Below are 24,984 nucleotides of genomic sequence, written 5' to 3'. Positions count from 1 at the left end.
TCCTGAATTTTAGGTTTCGGTGCACTGCTAGAAAAGACATCCTTGCCTGGAATCTGTATGCTATCAAACCTAGAGTATCTGGGAGAAGGCAAGCTTCAGCAGTTGAACCTTGAAGTCACTGACCCTTAACCTTAGCCCTATTTGCGTTTTGGTGTATTTTTGCTGGATGCCACTTTCATTGATGGCAATAGAAGTGCATCAAAATTTCAATACATTTTGATGCCCACAACTACAAAGGAGAGGTTACTGCTCCCAATGGGTCCAGTCTTGCCCTCCAGTTATCTGGGTGCACGTTCAGCCTAGTGATCCTCCACACAGTTTTCTGGGTGCACGTTCAGCCTAGTGATCCTCCACACAGTTACCTGGGTGCACGTTCAGTCCAGTGGTCCTCTGCACAATTATCTGGGCCCAAGTTCAGCTTAGTGGTTCTCTACGCAGTTATCTGGGTGCACGTTTAGCCTAGTGGTCCTCTGCACAATTATCTGGGTGCACGTTCAGCCTAGTGGCTTTCTACACAGTTATCTAGGTGCACGTTCAGCCTAGTGGTCCTAGCGTGGTCCTCTCAAGATGGATTTGAGGTACTTAGGGCTTACTCATAATCTGCACAATTATCTGGGTCCACGTTCAGCCTAGTGGTTCTCTACGCAGTTACCTGGGTGCACGTTTAGCCTAGTGGCTCTCTACACAGTTATCTAGGTGCACGTTCAGCCTAGTGGTCCTCTACACAGTTATCTGGGTACAAGTTCAGTCTAGTGGTCTTCTGCACAATTATCTGAGTCCAGGTTCAGCCTAGTGGATCTCTACGCAGTTATCTGGGTACATGTTTAGCCTAGTTGTCCTCTGCACAATTATCTGGGTCCACCTTCAGCCTAGTGGTCCTCTACACAATTATCTGGGTGCACGTTTAGCCTAGTGGTCCTCTCAAGATGGATTGCAGTACTTAGGGCTTACTCACACAGGTGGCTGGAGGTGGTAAAAATAGGCAGTTGAGCCATTGTTAAACCTTTTCAACCCCCCCCCTATTTTAAGCTACAATGACAACCAGACAGGGTTGTACATATGTCACAGCAAAAATGATGGTGCATTCTCTAGGCAGTACCACCACTGAATGCAACCCGTTCAAGTGGGTGGTGCAGGTTTTTTAGGTTTAAAACAGGCAGTGAAGAGGCAAAATATTGCCTGGCAGCTATCTTTCACCTGCCCTTTGAAAAAGTAACACGGCACAGATCGCTTTTTAAAGAGGCGGCAAAAGCTTGAATGAGCCTTTGTTGAAGCTTGCCACCTAAATCTTTCATTGTGCTTTAACAATGTTCATAGGATAACACGGAAAACTCTGGCACTTAATAGCACTTAGGCCCCATTCACGCTTGGTGATTCCAAATCACAAAGGTATTCTGCTACATGTCTTTGGTAAAAAAAAAAAATATCAGAATAAGTGTATGATTATTGGTTTGTCTTATGCCCCGTACACAAGTCCGATGGGAGCTTTTGGTCGGATATTCCGACCGTGTGTATGCCCCATCTGACTTTTTCTGTCGGCATTTCTGACGGCCTTAGATAGAGAACACTTCTGACTCGAGGCCCCTGATAGAGAAAACAGGAGGCGCGGGAGTGCAGAGTTGCACGAGTGCCTGGCAGAGTTGCTAGAAGAGGAGGTGGCCTGGAAGTGATGGTAGAGCTGGGATAGAACCTGGAACATCTGTCAGGCTGGAGACTGGAGCTCAGGTAGGTAGGCAGGCTGGGAGTCCACGATTCCAGAACCGATGGGATACAGGAGCAGAGTCAGGTGCAGGCAGGTTCGGGAACATGCTGGCAGCAAAGTAGCAGAAGGAACAGGCAGGAACGTAGTCTTAACAAGCCGAGGTCGGGTGCCGGCAGATAACAGGAATAGTCGGGGACAAGCCGGGTAGGTCAACTGGAACAGAGGCAAATTGTAGACCAGACAGCACTGATCCAGGGGAATGAGTCAGTTTAAATAGCCTATTAGCGCCAAGAACCGTCACCGGGCGTGCGCATACATAGGCATTCCGTGCGGCATTAGTGCGCAAGCGTGTGCACAGGAGTGCCCTCGCAGCCCTTCTCAGTGGGACATGCAGAACAGGGGAACTTCTGTGGCCACCATCTTGATTATTGGCGTGCTTTTCCTGACAGTGGCCTTGTAATCTGTTATCTGATCAAAAATGTATCTTTTTCGGAAGTTCTATAGCTTCTTTATACTTGAGCCCAAAAGCAGAACTTTCCCGGTTGCTATGGAAACCCCAGAACTCTGTGTGCTTGGTCTCCCAGGAAAGATGAAATTATTCAAAGCAACGTCCATCTTTTTTTTTATTTTTTATTTTTTCCCGCCCACCGTATAATTATGTACGTGAGATTTCACAGATCGGGGGAATAAAGATGTCTCTTAAAATGTCATAAAAAGCGCAAACAAACCGTATATTACTCAACGGCACTCAGAATAATTCTGCAGATCCAGAGAGGAACCTGCACAGTCTCCAGGCTTTTATAAAACTTTTCCATGTTATACATCAACCTAGAATACTTCCTAAGTACATGAAAAAAAAATATATTAAATAAATTTGCTTTACATTGTGTAATGTTTAAAAGCTGAAATCCAGACAAACTGCTAAATGCACAGTTGAAATACTCATGTGATCTGTTATGCGTGCCAAAGGATTTGTAATTCTATTCAGCCAGTCTTATAAGGCCACATAGCCATATTTGGCCATTGACATGACGAGCTCCAATCAACTCTCGGAGCTCTGCTCACTGAGCACTGCAGAGTGCAGCTTCAGCTCTCCACCCCCTTTTTTTTTCTGACAGCTCAGACAAGCTTTAAAAAATTCTGGACTTTGAATGGACGTAGAGGAGCAAAGACTGCAGATAAAAAGGTACAACTTACATAAGGGGCTTTGTTTTATCTCTGTGTATCACATGAGGCCAGTCACTTCACTGGGTATATGTGAGGGTTTACAACCGCTTGCCTACTGGGCAATTTTACCCCCTTCCTGCCCAGGCATTTTCAGCTTTCAGCGCTGTCGCACATTTTGCGTGGTCATGCTACACTGTACCATATGAAATTTTTATCATTTTTTTCACACAAATAGAGCTTTCTTTTGGTGGTATTTAATCACCACTGGATTTTTTTTAATTTTTTTGCTAAGTAAATAAAAAAATACTGAAAATTTTGAAAAAAAAAAAATTTTTCATAGTTTGTTATAAAATTTTCCAAACAGGTAATTTTTTTTCTTCTTCACTGATGGGTGCTGATAGGCTGCACTGATGGGCTGTGATAGGCTGCACTGATGGGCTGTGATAGGCTGCACTGATGGGCTGTGATTGGCAGCACTGATAATCAGGACACTGATAATCAGTGCCGATGTCGTTTTTACACAAGCCGGTTACCGGCTCTCCTTGCGCTGTCAGTGAGGAAAGGAATGCCGATAACCGGCTTGTGCTTTCATCCTGATCAGCTGTGATTGGACACAGCTGATCAAGTTGTAAAGGCCCGCTGTGATTGGCCCTTCACCCTGATCTGCGATCGCGGGAGGACGTCCTATGACGCCATCCTAGAACTAGACGACCGCTCTGTAGCCATCATTCGGCTACAGCGTGGTAGGGGAAGTGGTTAAAGTGGAAGTAAACCCTCCTGTCGTTTTCAGCCAAGGAAGCTGCCATCTTGGCCTCTGTTTAATCTACAACTCCCATGATGCTGCACATGTGATCGGTAATGACACCGACCATTGGAAGGTTTGACAGTTTGGTTGAGAGCACAGCCAATGGGAGTGTTACATTTCCGGCACGTGCCGGAAAGGTAACTGTTTTATGGATGGGTTTACTTCCGCTTTAAGTTAGCTGCTTTTACCTCCCAAAAGACTTGGTATTTCTGCCCATGCAATACTGAGATTTACACAACTCTCTCAGTGCCGAATTACCAAATAGGCAGAGAAGGCACCTGCTTATGGGTCCTGCAACAAAATAATGAAGGGCCCTGCAACAAAATAATATTTGTTTGATCTTGAAAATTGCAATGAAGCTTTCTTAAATTGTTTACAAACGATAAAAAAAATTAATCAACTCAAAGAAACAAAAACTTTATATGAAAGACTCTATAGAGAAAACACTGTAACAATATACCCAATAACGTACATAAACCGTAGACATCAGATTCACATTAGTTTGTCTCTTCAAAGCTCATCAGCTGTCAGTTTATGAAACATTTTGGTGCAGCCTACCGACGTGTAATGTACAGCAGTGACTGACGGTCATCTCCATCTAGCGGCCGAAGTGCACACTACTCAGTTCAAAGTTATTCCACTAGAGGGCGCGCATGAGAAACCTGCAAAGGGGACCCCAGGGTTTTCACTTAGGGGCATTCACAGAGTTTAACCTGGCAATAAGCTCTGTGGCTCAGCATAACCCTGTCTAGCAGAGTGGTAGATTGGATTTTTTTTTTTTTTTTTACTTTTCTGCAGTTTAGTAACACTAACCTGTCACCTCCCCATCTGAAACCAGACAGTGAATAGAGAAGCAGCAGACTGATGAGCTCATCTCTCCGTCACTTTGCTCTCTCCTCCTCTCAGCATGATTCTTGCACTGCCACACAACTGATTGGTTGCTTGTGCTGCTCCTTCCTCCCCTAATCTGTGCAGCGATTGCAGAAGGCTGATACCAAGTCAACTTCAGGTACCTACAATGCTTTAAAGGGTATGTTCACTTTTGTGGGGAAAAAAATAGCATATAAAAAAGAAAAAAATATATGGCATATACTTTATAAATGCCACACAAGCCGTAAAAGTTACCTTTCCATTTCAATCTGCAGCCGCTTTCATTTTCTGTAAAATTCAAAGCAATGTAATTTCCTGCTTGTGTGATTGGTTCGCTTGTTTTTCCAGAACTGTACACTAGATACAAGTCAGATTTTAGGCGTCCTCTGCAACAAAAATGCCATTTGTGGTGAGATGCTTCCCAAGGGTTATCCACTTCTAAAGGGATGCTGACGCAGCAAATTTCCTCATTAGAACACTGTACGGGCATCAGCTGAATGCTAATGAAAAAGTCACTCCCGTTCAGAATTAACCAATTCAGCCCCGGAAGGATTTGCCCCCTTAATGACCAGACCATTTTTTGTGATACAGCACTGCATCACTTTAACTGACAATTGCAATATTGTACCCAAATAAAATTTACATCCTTTTTTACCCACCATTGGAGCTTTCTTTTGGTGGTATTTGATCACCTCTGCATTTTTTATTTTTTGCGCTATAAACAAAAAAAGACCACCATTTTTTTTTTTTTAACTTTCTGCTATATCATATATCTCCCCCCCCCCCCCAAAAAAAAATATATAAAAAATATAATTCATTCATCAGTTTGGGCCGATATATATATTCTTCTGCATATTTTTGGTAAAAAAAATTGCAACAGGCGTATATTGATTGGTTTGCACAAAAGTTATCGCGTCTACAAACTATGGGATAAATTTAGGGATTTTTATCAATTTTTTATTGTTTTTGCTGGTAATGGCAGCGATCTGCGATTTTTAGCGGGACTGCGACATTGCGGTGGACAAATCTGACCCCAAATGACACGTTTTGGGGACCAGTGACATTATTACATTGATCAGTGCTATAAAAATGCAATGATCAATGTAAAAATGACACTGGCAGGGAAGGGGTAAACACTAGGGGGGCAATCAAGGGGTTAAGTGTGTTTCCTGGGTGTGTTGCAACTGTAGGGGGGATGGGCTGCCAGGGACATGACAGAGATCACTGTTCCCGATCACTGGGAATAGAAGATCTCTGACATGTCATCAGGCAGAACGGGGAATCGCCTTGTTTACATAGGCAGTTCTCCCGTTCTGCCTCTGTACACCGCGATCGCGGGTCGTTGGCAGACAACGAGTCCACGGGACCCGCTGCCACACTTCTGCGGTGCATGGCGGGTGCTCGTTATCCTCCTTGCATGGACTGACATACAGGTACATCGGTTTGCGCAAGAGAGCCAACCTGCAGCGGTATATCTGCGTGAGCTGGTCGGCAAGTGGTTGACTTTTGTGCTAAACTATGTCTTCCAGAATAATATGGAGCTATCAAATAGTGCCCACTAAATATTAGAAAGCAACATAATATAATTATAATTGTGTACCTTATCCTGACCAAATATGGCATTGTGATAACACTTTGAAGACACAAAGTGGAACAAACAACTAATGTAATATGGGGAGGTTCCCCCAGGGGGCTTTAAAGCAGCAATACAGCCAAATTCAAAGGGAATTGTATAAAAGTATTTTATTTGGCAACATGCGAAGGTCAAAAACTCCTTACAAGTAATTTCATTTCTTTCCTTTCTTTTTGTAGGATTGAGCATAAAAATATTGTTGCCCTGCAAGATATTTATGAGAGTCCCACTCACCTTTACTTGGCAATGGAACTGTAAGTAACTCTTATTTTAAATAAAGAGCTGTGTATATATGTTTTTTCTAATTAGGATCTATCCTAATGCGGTATTTGTAGAACTCCCCTTTATCTGATCCTCCTGAAGAAGCCAAAGTGTAAATCACTCAATGAAAGGCTCCTCCCCAGTAACCAGTGAAAACTGTCTTTTTGGACTAGTTAATGGACAAATATCCATGAATGTGATGGATAGTAAATGGGGAGTCTTTCCTTAGAGGAGAAGTGATTTTAATATCCTTGTATCTTAGTAAAATTATTGTACAAATCTCCTTTCCCTGTCTCCTGAAGAAGACCAAGTGTTACTAGTGGAAACAATCCTTTGGACTAGTTAATGAAAAATTATCAGTATTATAGTGGGTGGTGAATAGGGAGTGAACTCCTAGGGATGGAATTGTGATTTTATTGTCTTTGTATCCTAATACAATATTGTAGAAACATAATTTTTGTGATCTCCTGAAGAAGCCAAAGTACGAAACAGAGAAAAGGCTTCTCACCCATCACCAGTGAAAACTAACCTTTAGACTACTTAATGGAAAAATATCAATGTAGTGGGTGATAAATGTAGAGTGTCTACCTAGGGAAGAAGCTGAAGTGTGAAACACATTGAGGAAAGGCTTCTCCCTCATCACCAGTGGAAACTATCCTTTGGACTACCTAATGAAAAAAATAGCAATAAATTGGGAGTGTCTATCCAGGGAAGGAGTTGTTTCTAATATCCTTGTATATTAATAGTTAATCAGGTTGAAAAATTGAAAAAAGACACAAGTCCATCTAGTTCAATCAATAAAAAGGGGGGGGGGGATCATTTAATCCTTTACCCACAGTTGATCCAGAGGAAGGCAAAACATCCCAGCAAAGCATGATCCAATTTGCTCCAGCAGGGGAAAAAATCCTTACTAATCCCCCGAGAGGCAATCATATATTCCCTGGATCAACTTTACCTACAAATGTTAGTATCCAGTAATATTATGTACATTTAGGAAAGTAATAGTTACATAGCTAATACTAGACACTTCCCCCCGATCTCCTGTAGAAGCCATAGTGTGAAACGTGTTGAAACAAGGCTTCTTCCTCATCACCAGTAGAAACTATCCTTTGGACTACTTAAGAGATGGAGTTGTGATCTTAATGTCTTTGTATCTTCATACAATATTGTAGAAACCTCATTTCCCTGACTACTGAAGAAGCAAAAGTATGAAACGCATTGAGAAAAAGCTTCTTGCCTATCACCATTGGAAACTATCCTTTGGCTACTTAATGGAAAAATGTCAAATAACGTAGTGGGTGATAAATAGGGAGTGTCTATCTAGGGAAGGAGTAGTGATTTTAATAACCTTGTATCTTAATGCAAGATACTTCCCTCTGTGAAACATGTTGAGAAAAGGCTTCTCCGTCATCACCAGGGGAAAATATCCTTTCCTATTAATGAAGTGGAGGGTAAATGGGGAGAGTCTACCTAGGGAAGGAGTTGTGATTTTAATATCTTTCTATCTTAATACAAGATACTTCCCTCTGATTTCCTGAAGAAGCCAAAGTGTGAAACATGTTCAGAAAAGGCTTCTCCTTCATCAATAGTGGAAACTATAATTTCCAATTAATGTAGTGGGTGGTAAATGGGGAGAGTCTACCTAGGGAAGGAGTTGTGATTTTTATATCGTATATATTTTGTAATATGGTATAGATTTAATTATATCCTTTATTATGTGTAATTTTATTGTGGTGAAAATATTTCGTTCATTGATATTTTATGTACTGGATTTCATAGACATTTTTTATCCCCTAAAAGTCCTATTGACTTTTGTGCTAAACAATGTCTTCAAGAATAATATGGAGCTATCAAATGGTGCCCACTGAATGTTAGAAAGCAACATAATATACCGTAGTTACAATTGTGCACCTTATACTGACCAAATATGGCATTGTGATAACACTTTGGTATGTCAGAGGACACAATTGTTGGAGGATTAGAGGTTGTCAACAGTCCCAAGGTCACAGTGCTATTATCTGTCACAGCAAGTTATCTGTCACTATGTCAGCATACAGTGTTTAGGACACATCTCTTTGGTGTATCTAACTCATGTACAAAAATGTTATATTTTGCAGCTTAACAATCCTTGAATGTGTCGACTGCATTCATTTTCTTTATTTCAGCTTTTTTGCCTTCATTATCACCTGGCCAGTAACACACTTTCCGCCCTCAATCACTGTACTATCTATGTAACCTCAGCATTGTCACACAGGACTACAGAAACCTCTCCCTCTCCTTAACATAGAGGAGTTAGGGTTGCCACCTTTTCTTTAAACCAAACCCGAACACTTTACAGGGCACTTTTTTTTCTCCTTAGTATACACTATAGGATTATAAAAGACCTGGGACACCTTTTGGGTGCCTCAAGGAGCGTGGTAATGCAGCGCGCTGCGGCAGACAGCGGGTGTGAGCAAACTGCTCTTGCTGACATTATCGCCCCACACACCCCCCCCAGTGATGCCAAACCTGTCCCCAGACAGCGGCCCGCAGCTCCCGGATGGCAACAGATTTTTGTGTGACTATCTCAGTTACTTGTGAGCCACAGCCCTGTCTAAATAATCTGTCTGGGTATCAGGCAGACTGAAACCCGGACACTGGATTCCAAACCCGAACTGTCTGGGAGAATCCTGGACAGGTGGCAACCCTAGGAAGGGGTCTGTAGTCATCAAAGAGCTTTGAAGAATGTAAATGATAAGGGTGCAGCTTAGGCAGAGAGCCCAGGAATATAAGAAAATGCTTTTATTATTATATTTAGCAGACCAAAAGGGACCAAGCAACTTGATTGTTAGGGTTTCCAAACTCCTAAACCCAAAACCATAAAATGCAACATATTATAGCTTACCTGTCCTTGGTGGGTGCATTTGTATATATTTTTTCAAGCTTCTTTCGCATTATTTTCACCTGGTGATCCTGCGAAATAACACTTTCTGACCTTGAGTGATTATGTCATACCTCCACTGTGTCTGTGGCGGGAACCATAGTGGTCTCCCCAGGCTTCTCTTCTGAAGATAACCTTCAAGGCAGCTCACAGGAAGTGACAAGGGAACCACATTTCTGGCAGAATCAACTACTTAGCTTGAGAACTGATGTAGCCACCACATCTAAGAACTGCAAGCTGAACTGTAATACATTTTTGTTCTTGGGTTTAGTTATCCTTTAATATCAAGATGTTAGGTGGGGGTTGTAAATCCTCAGATTATGGGTGTTGTAACGAAACGTCCCACACTCCACTTGAGTGCTTTCGTCATATACCGCTTCCTCCCAGTCTGAATATATATATCAGATATTCCAAACCGCTCACAACAACAAAGACAATACTCGTTTGGTTGCTGAACTTGGACTGTTTATTGAAAACACAGATAATACTCTGGACAATCCCCCCACCTTTGCATTCTGGGCATTCTGGGCGGGGTAGACTGTCCAGTCAGCAGTGAGAGCTGTTGGAGGAATACGCCCCCACCAATCTCACAGCTAATCTACATACACATCCCATAATATCCATGGCAGACAGACACAATAGAACATTGGAATACAGCCACACCCCAAACAGCAGAGACCATCATGGCCTCCTTAATGTCCTTTTGCATTACATAACAGAATATCTTCCTAAATGCTTGTAGCTCCCTCAAATGCCAGGGCCCATAGTCGGTAGGCAAGAGACGAGCATCCTCTTCAAAAGCCTCTGTCCCGGGTGAGTCTGTCACAGGTGTTGTCAACTATTGAGTGGTGTATGGCAGGCGTGGAAGGTTATGAGTCTAGAAGGTGGTATAGGTCATGGTTGCTCAGGTGTTTAGAGGGGGTGGTGGGTGCCTGTCTGTTGGTGTACAGTAGATGGTGGTCATTAATCTAAAAAAAATTATTGTTTGGGTTTCCATATGCTCTACTATCAAGATGTTATATAGGGTTTGCAGACTATCAAATTATGGGTGTTGTCAGCTATTGAGTGGTGCATGGCAGGTATGGAAGGTTATGTATCTAGGAGATGGCATAGGTCATGACTGCTCAGGTGCTAAGAGGGGATGGTGTGTGCCTGTCTGTTGGTGTAGATGCTGGTCATTAATCCAAAAAGATGTTCATTTTTAGGGTTTCCATACCCTTTAATATCAAGATGTAGGGTAGTGTTTGCAGATTATCCGACTCTGGGTGTTGAGTTGACAGTTACTGGAGTGGTGTTGTGGCGGGTGTAGAAGGTAATAAGCCAAGGTAGTGGTATAGGTCATGGTCGCTCATGAGTTCAGAGTGCACGGTGGGTGCCTCTCAGCTGGTGTAGAAGGTGATCGTTAGTAAAGTGAAGTTCATTGTTACCCTTTAATATCAAGATGTTAGCAAATAGTTGCAGATTATCAGATTATGGGTGTTGTACAGATTGGTACTGTGGCTGGTGTGGAAGGTTATGAGTCTAGTATAGGTCATGGTGGCTTATTAGTTCTGAGGAGATGGTAGGTGCCATCAGCTGTTGTAGGAGGTGGTCATTAATTAGACGAGAAATTAATTGTTAGGGTTTCCATACCTTTTAATATCAAGATGTAGTTGTTGCAGATTATTGGATTATAGGTGTTTGACAGTTATGAGTCTAGAAGGTGGTATAGGTCATGGTTGCTCAGGTGTAATATTAAGATGTCAGGTATGGGTTGCAGATTATCAGAACAGGTGTTGTCAGTTACTGAGTGGTGTTGTGGCTGGTGTGGAAGATTATGAATCTAGGAGGTGGTATTGGTCATAGTTCCTCAAGATTTAAGTGAGAGTGGGGGATGCTTCTCGGCTGGTTTAGAAGGTGAACCTTAATCTAAAGTGAAGTTCATTGTAACCGTATAATATCAAGATTATAGTTGCCCAAGATTATAGTTGCAGATTATCTGATTTTGGGTGTTGTCAGTTACTAACTAGTATTGTGGCTGGTGTGGAAGGTTATGACTCTAGGAGGTGGTATACTGTAGGTCATGTTTGCTGATGAGTTCAAAGGATGTGGTAGATGCCTTTCATCTGTTACAGGAGGTGGTCATTAATCAAAAAAGAAGTCCTTGTTAGAGTTGCCCTTTAATATCAAGATGTTAGGTTGGGTTGGCAGTTACTGAGTGGTGTTGTGGCTGATATGAAAGGTAATAAGCCTAGGTGGTGGTATAAGTCATGAGCTTAGAAGGGGTGGTGGGTGCCTCTCAGCTGTTGTAGAAGATGGTCCTAATTCTAACGTGAAGTGCATTGTTACCCTTTAATATTAAGATGTTAGTACAGGGTTTCTTAACCAGGGTCCCTTGGAACCCCAAGGATCCTGCAGAGGTTGGCAGGGGTTCCTTGAGCAATTTCTGCTTCTCAGATAAGTTCCAACTGACACCATTGATCTTTCTAGCAATCTCTAAGGGGGTAATTCTTTCCAGTGACCACGAGTGTAAGAGGCATTGTTTCCACTGACCATCACACTAATGTATCATAATTTGCAGATACATTTGTAGAGACATTTTTTTGCAAAGGGTTCCCCTAAGACCGGAAAGTTATTTCAAGGGTTTCTCTATTAAAAAGGTTGAGAAAGGCAGCATCAGATTATGGGTGTTGCCACTTACAGATTGTTACTGTGGCTGGTGTGGAAGATTGAGTCCAGGAGGTGGTATATGTCATGGTTGCTCATGTGATCAGTGAGAGTGGTGAGTGTCTCCCAGCTGCTGTAGAGGAGGTGGTCATTATTCTAAAGTGGGTTTGGGTGAGCAGTAGGTGGCAAAGAATACTGTAATGCGATTGTTTTTCCTTAAGGTGACGTTTATGAAAATGAGTCAGAGGCGGTAGTAATTATGTGGATTTTCATTGGTATAGGAAAAGCAGGTAGCTGTGAGTCTAGGGAAGGATGAGGGTGACCATTTTCATTGTGGTAACGGATAGTACGGCTTATATGCATGGAGCATGGGGGCAGGAAGGGTGGCCACGTTTCACATGTTTCCATGCTTCTTCAGGACAGCTTTAGTCTACTAAGTGCTGCAACCCCTGTGCTAGCAGTTATCTCAAAAGGCTTACAGTGCTGCTCAAAGCCAGAGATGAGTGACTCCCCGCCGGTACTCAGAGCATGGGAGCAAGGGACCAACATAATTAATCCAGGACTGTCAGCATGACGAGGGTAGGATCCTGCTCCACCTAGTACAAAGTGAATGACCTCAGCCAACACTGCTCTAGCAGCCATGTGCTGATGCATTTCGCCCTGCCCCTGGGGTTTAGTCACAGAGGTGGGGAATATGAGCAGGACAAGAGTTTATGAGCGCATCATTGTGTGTGAGAGAGGAAAAAGAAACGTGTTGATCAATGTAAACAAAAGAAGTGTGCAAGAAATGTGCTAGGAGAGTCAGACTCCTTTTCGCAAAAGTAGCAGTCCAGCTTTCCAACATGTCCCCCCCAAACACTGCTCTAATCAACAGCACTCCTCTGTGCTGGAGAGAGCAATATATGTTGATTAGAGCAGTGTTCAATGGGACATGTCGGGCCGCAGGAGAGCCAAGTGTTTGAGAGCTTAAGATCCGACTTTCCTAAGTGTAGGCAGCACGGGGATTTTTAATCCTTGCTGCAACAATTAGCTGATAACTTGTCCCACTGAACACTGCTCTAATCAACATGACTGCCCAGGGTGAAGGAGAGAAAGCTATGTTGAGTGGAGCAGTGTTTATTGGAACGTGTCGGGCTGCAGGAGAGCCAAATGTCTGAGAGCTGCAGTCTGACTCTCCTATGTACTGGCATCACAGGGGTTTTTAATCCTTGCTGTAACACTTAGCTGATTCCTTCCTTTTGGTTTTTCACACCAGAATTATCAAAAGGTATAGTCATGGTGGATCAGAAAGAATTTACCAATCTGTTGTCACAACACAAGCTTGGAAGTCCACGATTGTCTAAAATGTCTTTGTATGCTGTAGCATTAGCAGTACCCTTTACTGGAAAATCCTGAACCCAGTTGTTGGGAGCGTTATCTGCATATGTTTGGCTATATAGTGTAATATCTACACCCGCTTACCTGAAAAAACAAGCGAGGCTGATGTTCAAATAAAAGTACCATCCCAACCAAATAGCCAACTTCACCCTATTTCTCTGTGTTATAACCAAATATCCAACTTCACCCCATTTCTTTGTGTTATATACAAATATAGGACTCTTCTTTTTCGAGGTGCAGCTGAAATGCTATCTCAGATTCAGAACAGAGCGGATTAGGTGACCCGGGCAGCTTTGATTATCTGCTACCTTCAGGTAGAGAGCTGAAACACATTTAATCCACATGAACGCTCGCTCTGGAGTCCAACTTGCCTAATCCCCCATATTTTCTGATTGACATTGTAATACATTGAATGTTGCTGGGATAGCACACTGATTCATGACATCTCTCTTGCAGAGTCACGGGTGGCGAGCTCTTCGATCGCATCATTGAGCGAGGATATTACACAGAAAAGGATGCCAGTCAACTCATCCGACAGGTTCTGGACGCTGTGCAGTACTTGCACAATATGGGAATTGTGCACCGTGATCTCAAGGTATTGTGGACTCGAATTGAGCTAAAAAACTGCGGTGCTATTTAGGATACCAATTACTGTATACAGCTTTTTTCAAATGAATGTTTGCCAAGTGTAAAGAACCTTTAAAGGAAACCATACTGAGTAATTATGGATGCTGCTATTGCAGACATTTCCTTCTGAAAATACTACTTCCCTGGATTTCATACTGATCTGGTGGGTACAGTATTATCAGAGCCATTGACCCAGCACAGGTATGCAGAGTGGGACTTCTGTTGTCTCTCTGACCTTCCTAATCTGCATGCTTGTTCTGGACTAGTGTCCTCAGAAAGTACTAAAGCAGGCAGCTAGCACTTTCAGAAGAAGGTCAGCAAGCCTCTGTTATCGCCAATGCCTCCTACTGCCCCCTGGGGACTTCACCCTTCACCAGTATGCCCTGTCTTCATTGTATATGGAAAAATAAGTATTTGGTGGTCCTCTATGACTAAGCCCCTGTCAGGGAAGACCAGCCAGTACTCAAGATGGCCGAAGGAGAAGTCGACCTGTGACCTCAGCCTGTCAGTGAAGACTAGCCAGTACTCAAGATGACCGAAGGAGAGGTCGACCTGTGATCTCAGCCTGTCAGGGAAGACCAGCCAGTACTCAAGACGGCCGACGGAGAAGTCGACCTGTGACCTCAGCCTCTGTCAGAACACCTTTGTTTCATCTGTGTGCACATTACCAAGAGGCTATTTAAACTTGGTCTGTGCTTGCATCCAGTGCTGTCCATTCTACAACGTTCCCGTGTGTTCCTGCCTGCTTTACCCGTGATACCTGCACCTGTTTACCGACCCGGCTTGCCTCTGACTCTGCTACCTGCTGCCTGCATCTGACCCGGCTTGTTCTGACTCTGCATCTGCCTGCTCCTTCTGCTACCACGCTGCCAGCCCGTTGCCGACCCTGCCTGCATCCAGACTATGCACCTGCCTCCGCTTCTGCTCCTGACGTTCCCGTCAATGTTTGACCCGGCTTGCCCGACCTGCATCTTCCGCTCATTGGAGAACCCTGCTCCAGCACCGTGCCACCTGCCGCTGTTCTACATTACAGTGAAGACGAACTGTTTGGCACTTGTGCGACTCTGCACTTCTGCTCCTCCTGTCTACTCTATCAGGGGGCCAGAATCAGAGGAGCAAGAGAGGCCGTTCCCTGCATATCAGGCTCTACCGTCAGGTACGTGACAGCCCCTGTTGGGCTGAAATGGAGGTGATGGCGCAAAGTCTGACATAGAGCTTAGTTGTTTGACTTGTGGTGTATGTATCCAAGTGACAATAAAGCTTTTTGAAGCATTGATTTAACAAACAAAAAAAAATTATAGGTGGGGCTTTCCTTTGTTTTCGAGGAACAATGGGCCTGATCGAGCCAGCACACAATATCAAAGAGTGAATCGGTAGCCCGTCTGGAGCAGTGTTCAAACATTTGGTGGTCATAGATAGCTCAATAAAAGCAAACAATGTTTCTAATTTTGCGTATCTCTTACAATACAGCTGTTTCTATATATATAAGCAAATAATTAGTGCCTGAGGAGTCGGAAGGCTTTCATTGTTACTCCCAACCTGTTGGGAGATCACCCCATGAGTGGGTCTTTGAGTCTTTTCTCTTCTGCGGAATACAAAGAAGGATCAGAATTACTGAGTATGCATTGTTGGCATCGAGTAAGTCTTCAGGCAGGTTCTGATTCTTGGAAAGGTGCAAGGACAGGTCAATAGCTTGTAACTTATTGTTACTGTCTGAAGAGCAGCTAACCCCCTTGGGGCACAGATCACCTATCCTCTCAATCCAGGGCAGTCTGAGATCTGCCTACTGAACAATGGGCTCTCCCTTCCACACAAGTCACTGGGCGAGCTGCAACCGAGGACCTCACTGAGGCTTAATACTAATTTTGCTGGGCCCCCATGATACCCAGGGACCCAGATTTCCAAAATACCCAGGGGGGCACCAGTGAGTGTGAAGAACATCACCCACAACATCAATCCAATGGGAACTTCGGGCAGCAACCAGCCTGGCAAAGCCAGGTTATCTAGCGTTACTACAGAGCCTTTACTGGTGCCTGTTCTCGTTCCTCCATACACAGGTTCTTCCATCAACAGAATTCCCCAAAGCAAATAAATGATTGCTTATTTAGGAAGGTGAATTTTTTACTTGTTTAACCAAAGTTTCACAAATCCGACATCGCACGAAGGTAGCTGGTTTTCACTTCTTCTCTTCCAAAGTCCAAATGGAGTGATTCAATCTTCACACGGTTCAAATAAGCATCACAAAACATCTTCTCCCAAAAGACAAAGCAAATGTTATCCTTCCTTCTCATCTGCACCAGGGACCAGTCCCAACGTTGCCCTGAAGGATAGGCCACTGCCTTGTTCTACAATTTCTCACATGATGGATTTCAAGTGGAGTGTGCAAGTGGAGTTCCTCTTCAACTTCCTTTCCTGGCTGACCCAACTGAACCAACCCGATGCCACCCTTACATCCTTAAAACTTTGGTTTTCATGGAAATACAATGGGGTGCGCCTTTCTTCAAGGGAGCTGATCCATAACAAAGGAATAGTGTGGGTGGACCTTGTTCTGGTCTTAAGCTGCTACCTCTCTGATTGCAACACAAAGAGTGCTCAGCAGATAATAAACTCCAGGGAGGGTATTGGGGAGCGCCTAGCACAAAAGTTCATATCACTTAGGGGTCTTTAAAAATATGTATTGGTAATGAGCAGTGGTCTCCAAACTGTGGCCCGAGCCAGTTTGCCTGGCTCGGGCCACAAGCAATAACCAATTCCTTAAGCAATAACCAATTTTAGCCTCTCAGATAAGTTCCCACTGACACCATTTTTCTTTTTAGCTATTTGTAAAGGGGTAATTCTTTCCAATGTCCACAAGTGTAAGGGAGCATTCTTCCCACTAACCATCAGACTAATGTATCATGAGTTGAAGATATAGTACGTTTTAGCAGTTGTTCCCTGAGAAAGTTATTTTAAGGGTTCTTTTGTGTTGAGAAAGGCCGGTCTATCGCTTTATTATTTTTTTCCGTTTATTCTTTATGCTTTCAGCCAGAGAACCTTCTCTATGCAACTCCTTTTGAAGACTCCAAAATCATGATTAGTGACTTTGGCCTCTCCAAGATTGAAGACGGTGGAATGATGGCCACAGCTTGCGGGACACCAGGCTATGTGGGTAAGAACTGTAAACATTTAGGACTGGTTACCATTTAGTTCTAAAGGAGGAGTAATAGAGGATAAGAGTTATCATTTAAAACAGATGAACTTGCTTTTTTATTGTGTCTGCAGCCCCTGAACTCCTGGAGCAGAAGCCATATGGGAAAGCTGTTGATGTATGGGCCTTAGGTGTCATCTCGTACATTCTGTAGGTATTGCCCAGGACTGATTCCAATTGACTGTGTCACATATATATTTCAGGTGATTTAGGGAAAAAAAATTGAGTAAAGCATAGGGTATTACCCAAATAAACCAACAAACTTTTAATAAAAAAGCTTTATTATACAAAAAATGACTCCAAAATAAAAAACGAATTCCTAGGACTGCCCAGTGAAAACATTAAAGGACTTTAAAAGGAACAACGCAATTAAAAATGTTTAAATGTTTTACCTGGGCAGTCCTAGGAATTACATTTTTTGTTTTTTTCATGTAATTTATTTGAGCAACACTCTGTTTTACTCAAAAATTTCACCTGTATCATACTCAGTCTTGAAGTCTAGGTGTACATTTATTGTGTTTTTGTTCTCCTTGTTTGCTCTCTTTTTTTTTTTTTAATTTTTAAATTTTTTTTAGATGGGTACTCCATAAAACCCTGATGCCTCCCGTTTTTAGCCTCGTATGTCTCAATCACCTTATGATATGTTTTATTACATTTACTGTACAATGCAAACTCTAGGCAAACAAATCATTTTTTACAGGACTGAAGCTTCTGTTAGTAACTTTGACAGGGTCATGTTTCAGGAACAGGCGGTAATTCTGTGATATTTAAGCAATATATAGACTGCAGGCATATTCAAATAGTTAAAATTGAAGAACTAGCATATTTTTTTGAGGCAGATGCAACAACAACTAGGAAGGAGATGACTGCTTCATAACAGCAGCTTGTCTTAAATTTTCTTGAGACAAGCAACAGGAATGCATATGCTGACATGTGCCCCCTCCCTCTGCATTCCTCTTGCCACTGGGAAAGTGCTCAGAGCCAAGGCAAGCTGTTGTTATGAAACATCCATCTCCTTCCTAGCTGTTGTCGGATCGGCTGCAGCAGGAGGAGGGGGGCAGATCAGACTTCATAGGCTAGAGTTAGGAAGTACCTAGCAACATGAGGCAAACTACTACATGTACTTTGTCCAATGGGGACAGAACCGCAAAAAAATAGAAATAATGATAGCTCTTCTTTAAGTAAGCCTCTCACTTTGTAAGACAGGCGAAGGGAATGTCAAAGCTCCTGGAGGTGCTCATATCTACAATTAATAATCATCCAGAGAGCCAAAGCAGCCAATAAATGCGAGGCGCCTAGTATGCAAATATTGAATTTAATTTCTGAAGTCAGAGCTCTGCCATGGTTTCCACTCATCCCACCTCTACGGCAGTGTCCATTTTAGCAGGCAGTACTGCTGCCAAATGCAGCCCATTCACGTCAATGGGGCCCTGTCACAACCGCGCTGCAAATGCGTGTAATGCTCAAGCTTGCACGGTGGTGCTGCAGGCTTTCAAGGGTTAAAACAGGTGTCCAAGTGGATATATGATGCCTCCTAGCCACTTGTCAAATGTGATGGATCGCTTTTCACAGGGGCATTGGCAGCCACAAGTGTAAACGAGCCCTAACAGCAGGGAGCAGGGTTAGCTGAGATGCTGAGGCACTGATGGAAAGGGGAGCGAGTAGATCTGAGCTGCTGAATCGTTCCTGATAGGGAGGAATGGTGAGCTGAGCTGCTGTTGTAAGCAATTTAACAACTTCAGTGCTTCAGATGGAAACTTAAAGGATGAACTGCTCCACAGTTCCTTTAGCTACAGTGGTCAGTCAGGGCTTGTTTTAAAGCACTGCTTATTTAAAATACATAAATACTTGAACCTCTATAGAAGTGGTTCTCAACTCCTGTCCTCAGGACCCACTAACAGGCCAGATTTTAAATATTACCTTGGGGAGATGCAGACTAGAATACTGCAATCACTGAGCAGCAAATGATATCACCTGTCATGTATTTCAGTTATCCTGCAAACCTGGCCTGTTAGTGGGTCCTGAGGACAGGAGTTGGGAACCACTGTTCTATAGTCTAACCATAGTACAAAGGTGCATTTTAAAGTGACTTGTAACTAAATGGATGAACAGATTTTATCAAGTTGTTACTATTTTATAGACTGTGTGGATATCCTCCTTTCTACGATGAAAATGACTCGGAGCTTTTCAATCAAATCATAAAAGCAGAGTATGAATTTGATTCACCATACTGGGACGATATATCTGAATCAGGTACGGTGTGTATCCTATCCTATCCTATCTATTCCTATTTTTAGCTGGACTTTCCTGGGTATTGTACAGTGAAAGAGGTGGGGCTCATCTCAGTGAACATCCTTAAACTGAATATGGAGTGTGGTTTAGTAGATGGGAAGGATGGAGAAGTTGATGGGGGGGGAATAAGGCTTAAGGACCATGATCACTCATAAAAAGAAAACATGCCATAGGGGACTGCTCTAGATTACTAAAATGACAGCACTTTACAAATTCATTCTTCACCATTTGTACCTCTTACAGCCCCATAAATAAATGATCAGAGTAAAAAAAAAAAAAAAAAAAAATACATAAAAAAAGAAAGCGACTAGCACAAGAAAAAGCATAAAGTGTGAACGAAATAAACCAAATGAAATGACTAAAGTAAGTCAAATTTAATACATTTCTTTAACTGGAACACCGTTTTTGAGCTTGGTTTGGTTGGAACCCAGAAGTTAGCTCCCATTGCCCTGCAGCTACACATATACAGAGAGACAGGGATTCTGGTGACATCATTGACCTAATATGGCCATGTGTCCATATTGGGTCAATGATGTCACAAGCATCCCCCCCGCCCTTTCATGTATATCAGCTGTGTGGTGGGAATCCTCCCCCCACGGCTCTTTGGACCAGCAAAGACAACTAACTTGTCAACCGAACCAAGCTCAATCAATGTTCAGACAAACCTGGGTTTGGACCGAACCCAAGCTCATCAATGCTAATCTAACTTCTGGGGGCCTATGAGCTCAACAAAAAGCACCCATGGACCTAAAGAGAGAGTGCACCTGTTACTTATGTTCTAAAATGGATAAGGTAATACATTTCAGGCCTTTATTTTTTTTGCCCAGGTGGTAGGTTGCACAAAGGAACTTGGGAGTATCTGTTTTTTCCCTTGCACAGAAGAGGTCCTTTTTTACTTGATATAATAATGGTAGCAGTAATTTTGACATCTGTGCTACTAATTACTTTGATGTGTAATATTTAAAGATAGGCCCACTTTAATGGGCAAGTTCACCTTTACACAAAAAAAGAAAAGATGAACTAATTCCAATCATCCTGGTCACCCCTCTGGACCCCTCTTCACATAGCGGGCCCCTGCCCCTGGTGTAGTGTTCCGTCCACCACAATACACAGGTCCGAAGTGAGTATTCATCATAGTGTTTACAATGGCAATAATTAATTGGCCAACTAACAACGCTGACCAATGAGAAGCCCTTCTTTTTTCTGGGACACTTTACTGGAAGAAGAAGCCTCATATACACTTGTCATTGGTCAATATGGTCATGTGGTCATGCTGACCAATAAGCATTTGCCATTGCGAGCATTATAATGGATACTCTCTCCGGGACTGTGTATGGTGTACGGAACCTACACTGGCAGCATGGGGCATCACAACAGCTATGGGCAGTGGGGTCTAAAGCGGTGGCCAGGGTATTTGGAGCTAGTTAACCTTTTCATTTTTTGTTAGAAGGTAAAATGATCCTTTAAAGTGTAAGCATTGGCTATGCTGTGGCGCTCCCCCCTCTTATACTGATGCCCTAGATCAGGGTTTTTTAACTAGGGTTCCTCAAGAGGTTTCTAGGGGTTCCTTGAGCAATCTTTGCCTCTCAGCATAAGTTTCCACTGACATCATTGGTCTTTTTAGCTATCTGTAAGGGGGTCATTTTTTCCAACATCCACAAGTGTAAGGAGCATTCTTCTCACTGATCAAAAGACGAATGTATCATGAGTTGAAGATATAGTCTTTTTTGTTAGCAGGGGTATCCTCTTCCCTGAGACTAGAAATGTATGTTAAAGGTTCCTCTGTGTTGAAAAGGTTGAGAAAGGCTGCCCTAGACAGAGGCCCTCAAAGATGCTCCGGTTCATTATGGCATGGGTATTGAGATGCACATACTGTATATCTGTCATGTATCCAGCTGATCTCGCTGTCTCTTCCTCCGTCTGTGTGAGAAATGAATAAAAAAAGATCCTCCTGTCATCTTCGCTCTGTATGACTTCTCTGGATGCTCCTTTCATCACATTTCACCGACACTTTTTAAGCCAAATGGTTTAAATTCACTAAATGCTTGTAAAAATAAAATATATCTCTGTTTCCAGAGCCACAAAAACCCTTTTTAATAAAGACAGGAAAAAGGATCTTCACAAGAAAAAAAATGAAATAATAAGATCCCTGGGGAATAGAGGTGTCCTAGCTCATAGCTGTCAGCCATTAGAGATACGTTGAGAAGGTACACGGGAAACCAGTCCATAGAGAACTAGATACCGCTACCTATACAATGCTACTGATAACTTAAATCGCAGCAGAACTTTTTAACTTTTTGATGTGTTTTTTTTTCTATCTTTTGTGGTTGTGATATTTCGAATGGGTGTCCTTTCTAATGAAAGCCAGTAAGGATTGAGGACAATAGAGACCTTGTGGCTTGATTGGGCTACCTGCCCAATTAAAGTAATTGAAGCCGAATATTCAGATTCTTACAAAGTTCAGCCATGACTTGTTCTCTATTAGTGACGGTATAGCAGGTGGTTCTTAATGCCCAGCCACCCGTCAGCGTAACCTAGAACTTTGGCCGAGCTGTCACCAACAGCTCATGATCACAAACTTACAGGTAGCTGGTAGAACGAGCTCCAGATGATATCAGCACAGAGCGGAAAGATCGGGAGCCCCTCCTACTGGATTGAACATTTGCTGTTCGGACATTCCTCTGAACGCCGAACATTTAGGGCATTTGGAGCGGAAGAGTGTGACAGCTGGCTGTCAATTGTTGCTAAGAAAATAGCAGGTGCTGGCACCTGCTGTGTCCTTACCAACCACTGATGTCACCTAATCCTTTCAATTATATGACCAGGAGTCCCTAATCGCGTCTGCAAAGTGGGTGGGGGATAGGGGGTGAAACCATTGCCTAAATATAATAAATGGCCATATTTGGGAAATAATGTTTACCACTATCTCCACCCCTTCCCTTATACTGCACATCAGAGAGCTGTCATTTGCCAAGTTGTCAGGTTTTCTTTTGATAGCGCATCTTGATTGACATAGATGTCCACCTTTCCTGGTCTGCCAGGATGCATACTTGGATAAGGGTCTGGTATGGAATTTTGTGGAGGGGGGCCTCATTCTTTTTATTTTTATTTTGTATGGGGTTCACCTGTAAAATCCACATTGTTTTTTTTTTTCTGTGAGGCCCCACCTTAAAATACACATCAGACCTAAAGATAAAGATACTAAAATACATTAGGTGGGAACCCCATGCTTTTATTTGTTGCAGGTCCCCCATTAACATCTATGTGAGATCCTCATCTAGGATAGGCACTTGGTATAGATTAACGGAATCCCTGGCCAATTGCTTACAAACAGAACAGAGTGTCAGGGAACTGTCATTTTGCCAGTAATTGAAACACACCCTTCTCTTTGTAAATGTTAGTGTTGCTGTAGTAGGTTGTATACATTGCACAGATGCACCGCCTCACAGACAATGTCATTCCCTATTAGCAGAGAAAATGGCCAGAACTTTTTTTACCATTCTGTTCCCATTGACTGGGCTGTCTTAATAAGTGGGCACTGCCCAGGGGCCCCAGCTGCATGGGGGGCCCCTGCACTTTCCCCAAAGCAGCTGGTCCTTGAGCCCACGCTGCCTGGAAATTGGGGGCCCCATGATGGCACTGAGAGTGATGGATACACAGGGGAGGCAGGCTGGCAGTGGTGCGCCGTGCTGTGCAGAACGATACCTATTATTTCACAGCCAGCAGGGAGGGGCAGGGCCGGAGCACCAGTGATACATGAATGCTCGGGACTCGAAGGTTGTGGCGTAGGAGCTGGAGTGGGAGCTGCTGAGTCAGCAGCACTGAGAGCCCACCTGTGGAAGTAGCATTGTGGATGGTGTCATGGTGAGCCCAGTTGTCCAGCACTGTTTGCACCGAAGGGCTTGGAATGCCCGGAGGGATGCTGCCTCCTCTGCCACTCCTTCTACCTGCTTGATTGGTATAGGTGAGTCCAGTGTTGGAGGTGGGCACATAGCCAAAAGTTCACATGTATCTCCACTGGAAAAGGGGGTACTACATGGATGGAATAATGGTGCTGGGGGATATCAAGGGTGTATGGAGGAAAACAATGCTGAGGGGGGATCTGGGGTGTATAGGGGGTAGCAATACTTGGGGTATCTTGGGTGGCAAGAGTGCTAGAGGTATCAGGGATGTAGAGAGGCCACAGTGTAGGGGGTACCAGGGATGTAGTGGGGTCACAATACAAGGTGCATCTTAAGGTATATGGGAACAGTGCTGAGGGGGATGTCTAGGTTGTAGAGGGGTCAGAGTGCCGGGTAGATAGCTGGGATGTAGAGGGGTCAGAGGTCTGGGGGGATATCTGGGGTGTAGAGGGGGTCAGTGCTGGGGGAGATATCTGGGGTGTAGAGGGGTCAGAGTGTTGGGGGGATATCTGGGATGTAGAGGCGGTTAGAGTGCTGGGGGGATATCTGGGGTGTAGAGGGGTCAGAGTGTTGGGGGGATATCTGGGGTGTAGAGGGGTAAGAGTGCTGGGGAGGCATCAACCTAGCAGATATATTATATGCACAGGACAGCTCTGTTTCTTTATGTATGTAGTATTTTCCCACTGTTTATTTGCTGTACGGAATGGTTGCTCATGTAGTTAAAGCGGAGCTCCACCCAAAAGGGGAAGCTCCGCTTGTCTGCCTCCTACCTACTTGATGTCTGTTTACCTGCACTGTCTCCATTGTAGGGGCCCCAGAGCATTACTTTGCCCAGGGGCCTATGATGCTATTAAGACAGCCCTGCCCATTTAAGTCAGTTTTTACACTTGAAATGTATACTGAACCCTTCTGGAACCGAACCCAGGTGTGTTCGGCTCATCACTACAAACCTCTAAACCGCTATGCATTGTGGTCCACAGGGTAGTGAGTAAAGGCTAGTTATACCTGTAGCAATCTGTATATTGGGATCTCTAAAGTACATCCACTGTCTAGTGATATTTTGTCCTGTAGAACAGCAGTTCCCAACCTCAAACTCTTTAAGTACTCCTAAAAGGTCATGTTTTGGAAATGTCCTTTCGATACAATAGCTGTCCTAAATATGGGAGCTGTACCGTAAGTAATGCAAAAGTGGTCCTAACTTTTTTTTTTGTTACATAGGTCATTTAAATTTCACATGTTGGTAGAGAAAATTGAGTACTGTCCGTGATACTTTTTTTGTTTGCACTAACATACAATTTTTCTAACAAGCTTTCGTGGTATGTCCCCTTCTTCAAGGTCCAAGCAGTACTGATTCAGAAAAGTTGTAGCAGAATGTTAAAATGTTAAAACAAAAAAACACACAATTTCTGAGGGAAAGGAAAAAAAGGAAAAACAAACATCTACAAATCAATGTATATGACAATGGTAATAAAGCTAGCAGTAGAGTTAGTGAGATAAGACAGAGGAGGAGCTATAGACTGGGGGGGGGGGGTATCATTCTTAGTTCAAATCTTTTCCTTTCTTGGATAGTTCTGAAATTCCCTTTTAAGAACTAA

The 24,984-nt window shown here is 43.3% G+C and overlaps 1 protein-coding gene across 1 annotated transcript in view; it reads left to right on the top strand.

Moving 5' to 3' along the window:
- PNCK (pregnancy up-regulated nonubiquitous CaM kinase) overlaps positions 1-24,984 on the top strand; it is a 150,640-nt gene that overhangs the window by 109,084 nt on the left and 16,572 nt on the right. The window contains exons 4-8 of the mRNA XM_073600169.1: positions 6,357-6,431; positions 13,838-13,976; positions 17,033-17,156; positions 17,270-17,345; positions 19,336-19,448. Of these exons, the coding sequence (XP_073456270.1) occupies positions 6,357-6,431; positions 13,838-13,976; positions 17,033-17,156; positions 17,270-17,345; positions 19,336-19,448 (527 nt within the window). The remainder of the gene's footprint in view (positions 1-6,356; positions 6,432-13,837; positions 13,977-17,032; positions 17,157-17,269; positions 17,346-19,335; positions 19,449-24,984) is intronic.

The sequence above is a fragment of the Aquarana catesbeiana genome, linkage group LG09, assembly GCF_042186555.1.
Source record: "Aquarana catesbeiana isolate 2022-GZ linkage group LG09, ASM4218655v1, whole genome shotgun sequence".
NCBI lineage: Eukaryota > Metazoa > Chordata > Amphibia > Anura > Ranidae > Aquarana > Aquarana catesbeiana.
The sequence above is the reverse complement of the archived record's forward strand: the minus strand, read 5'-3'. Positions and strand labels throughout refer to the sequence as shown.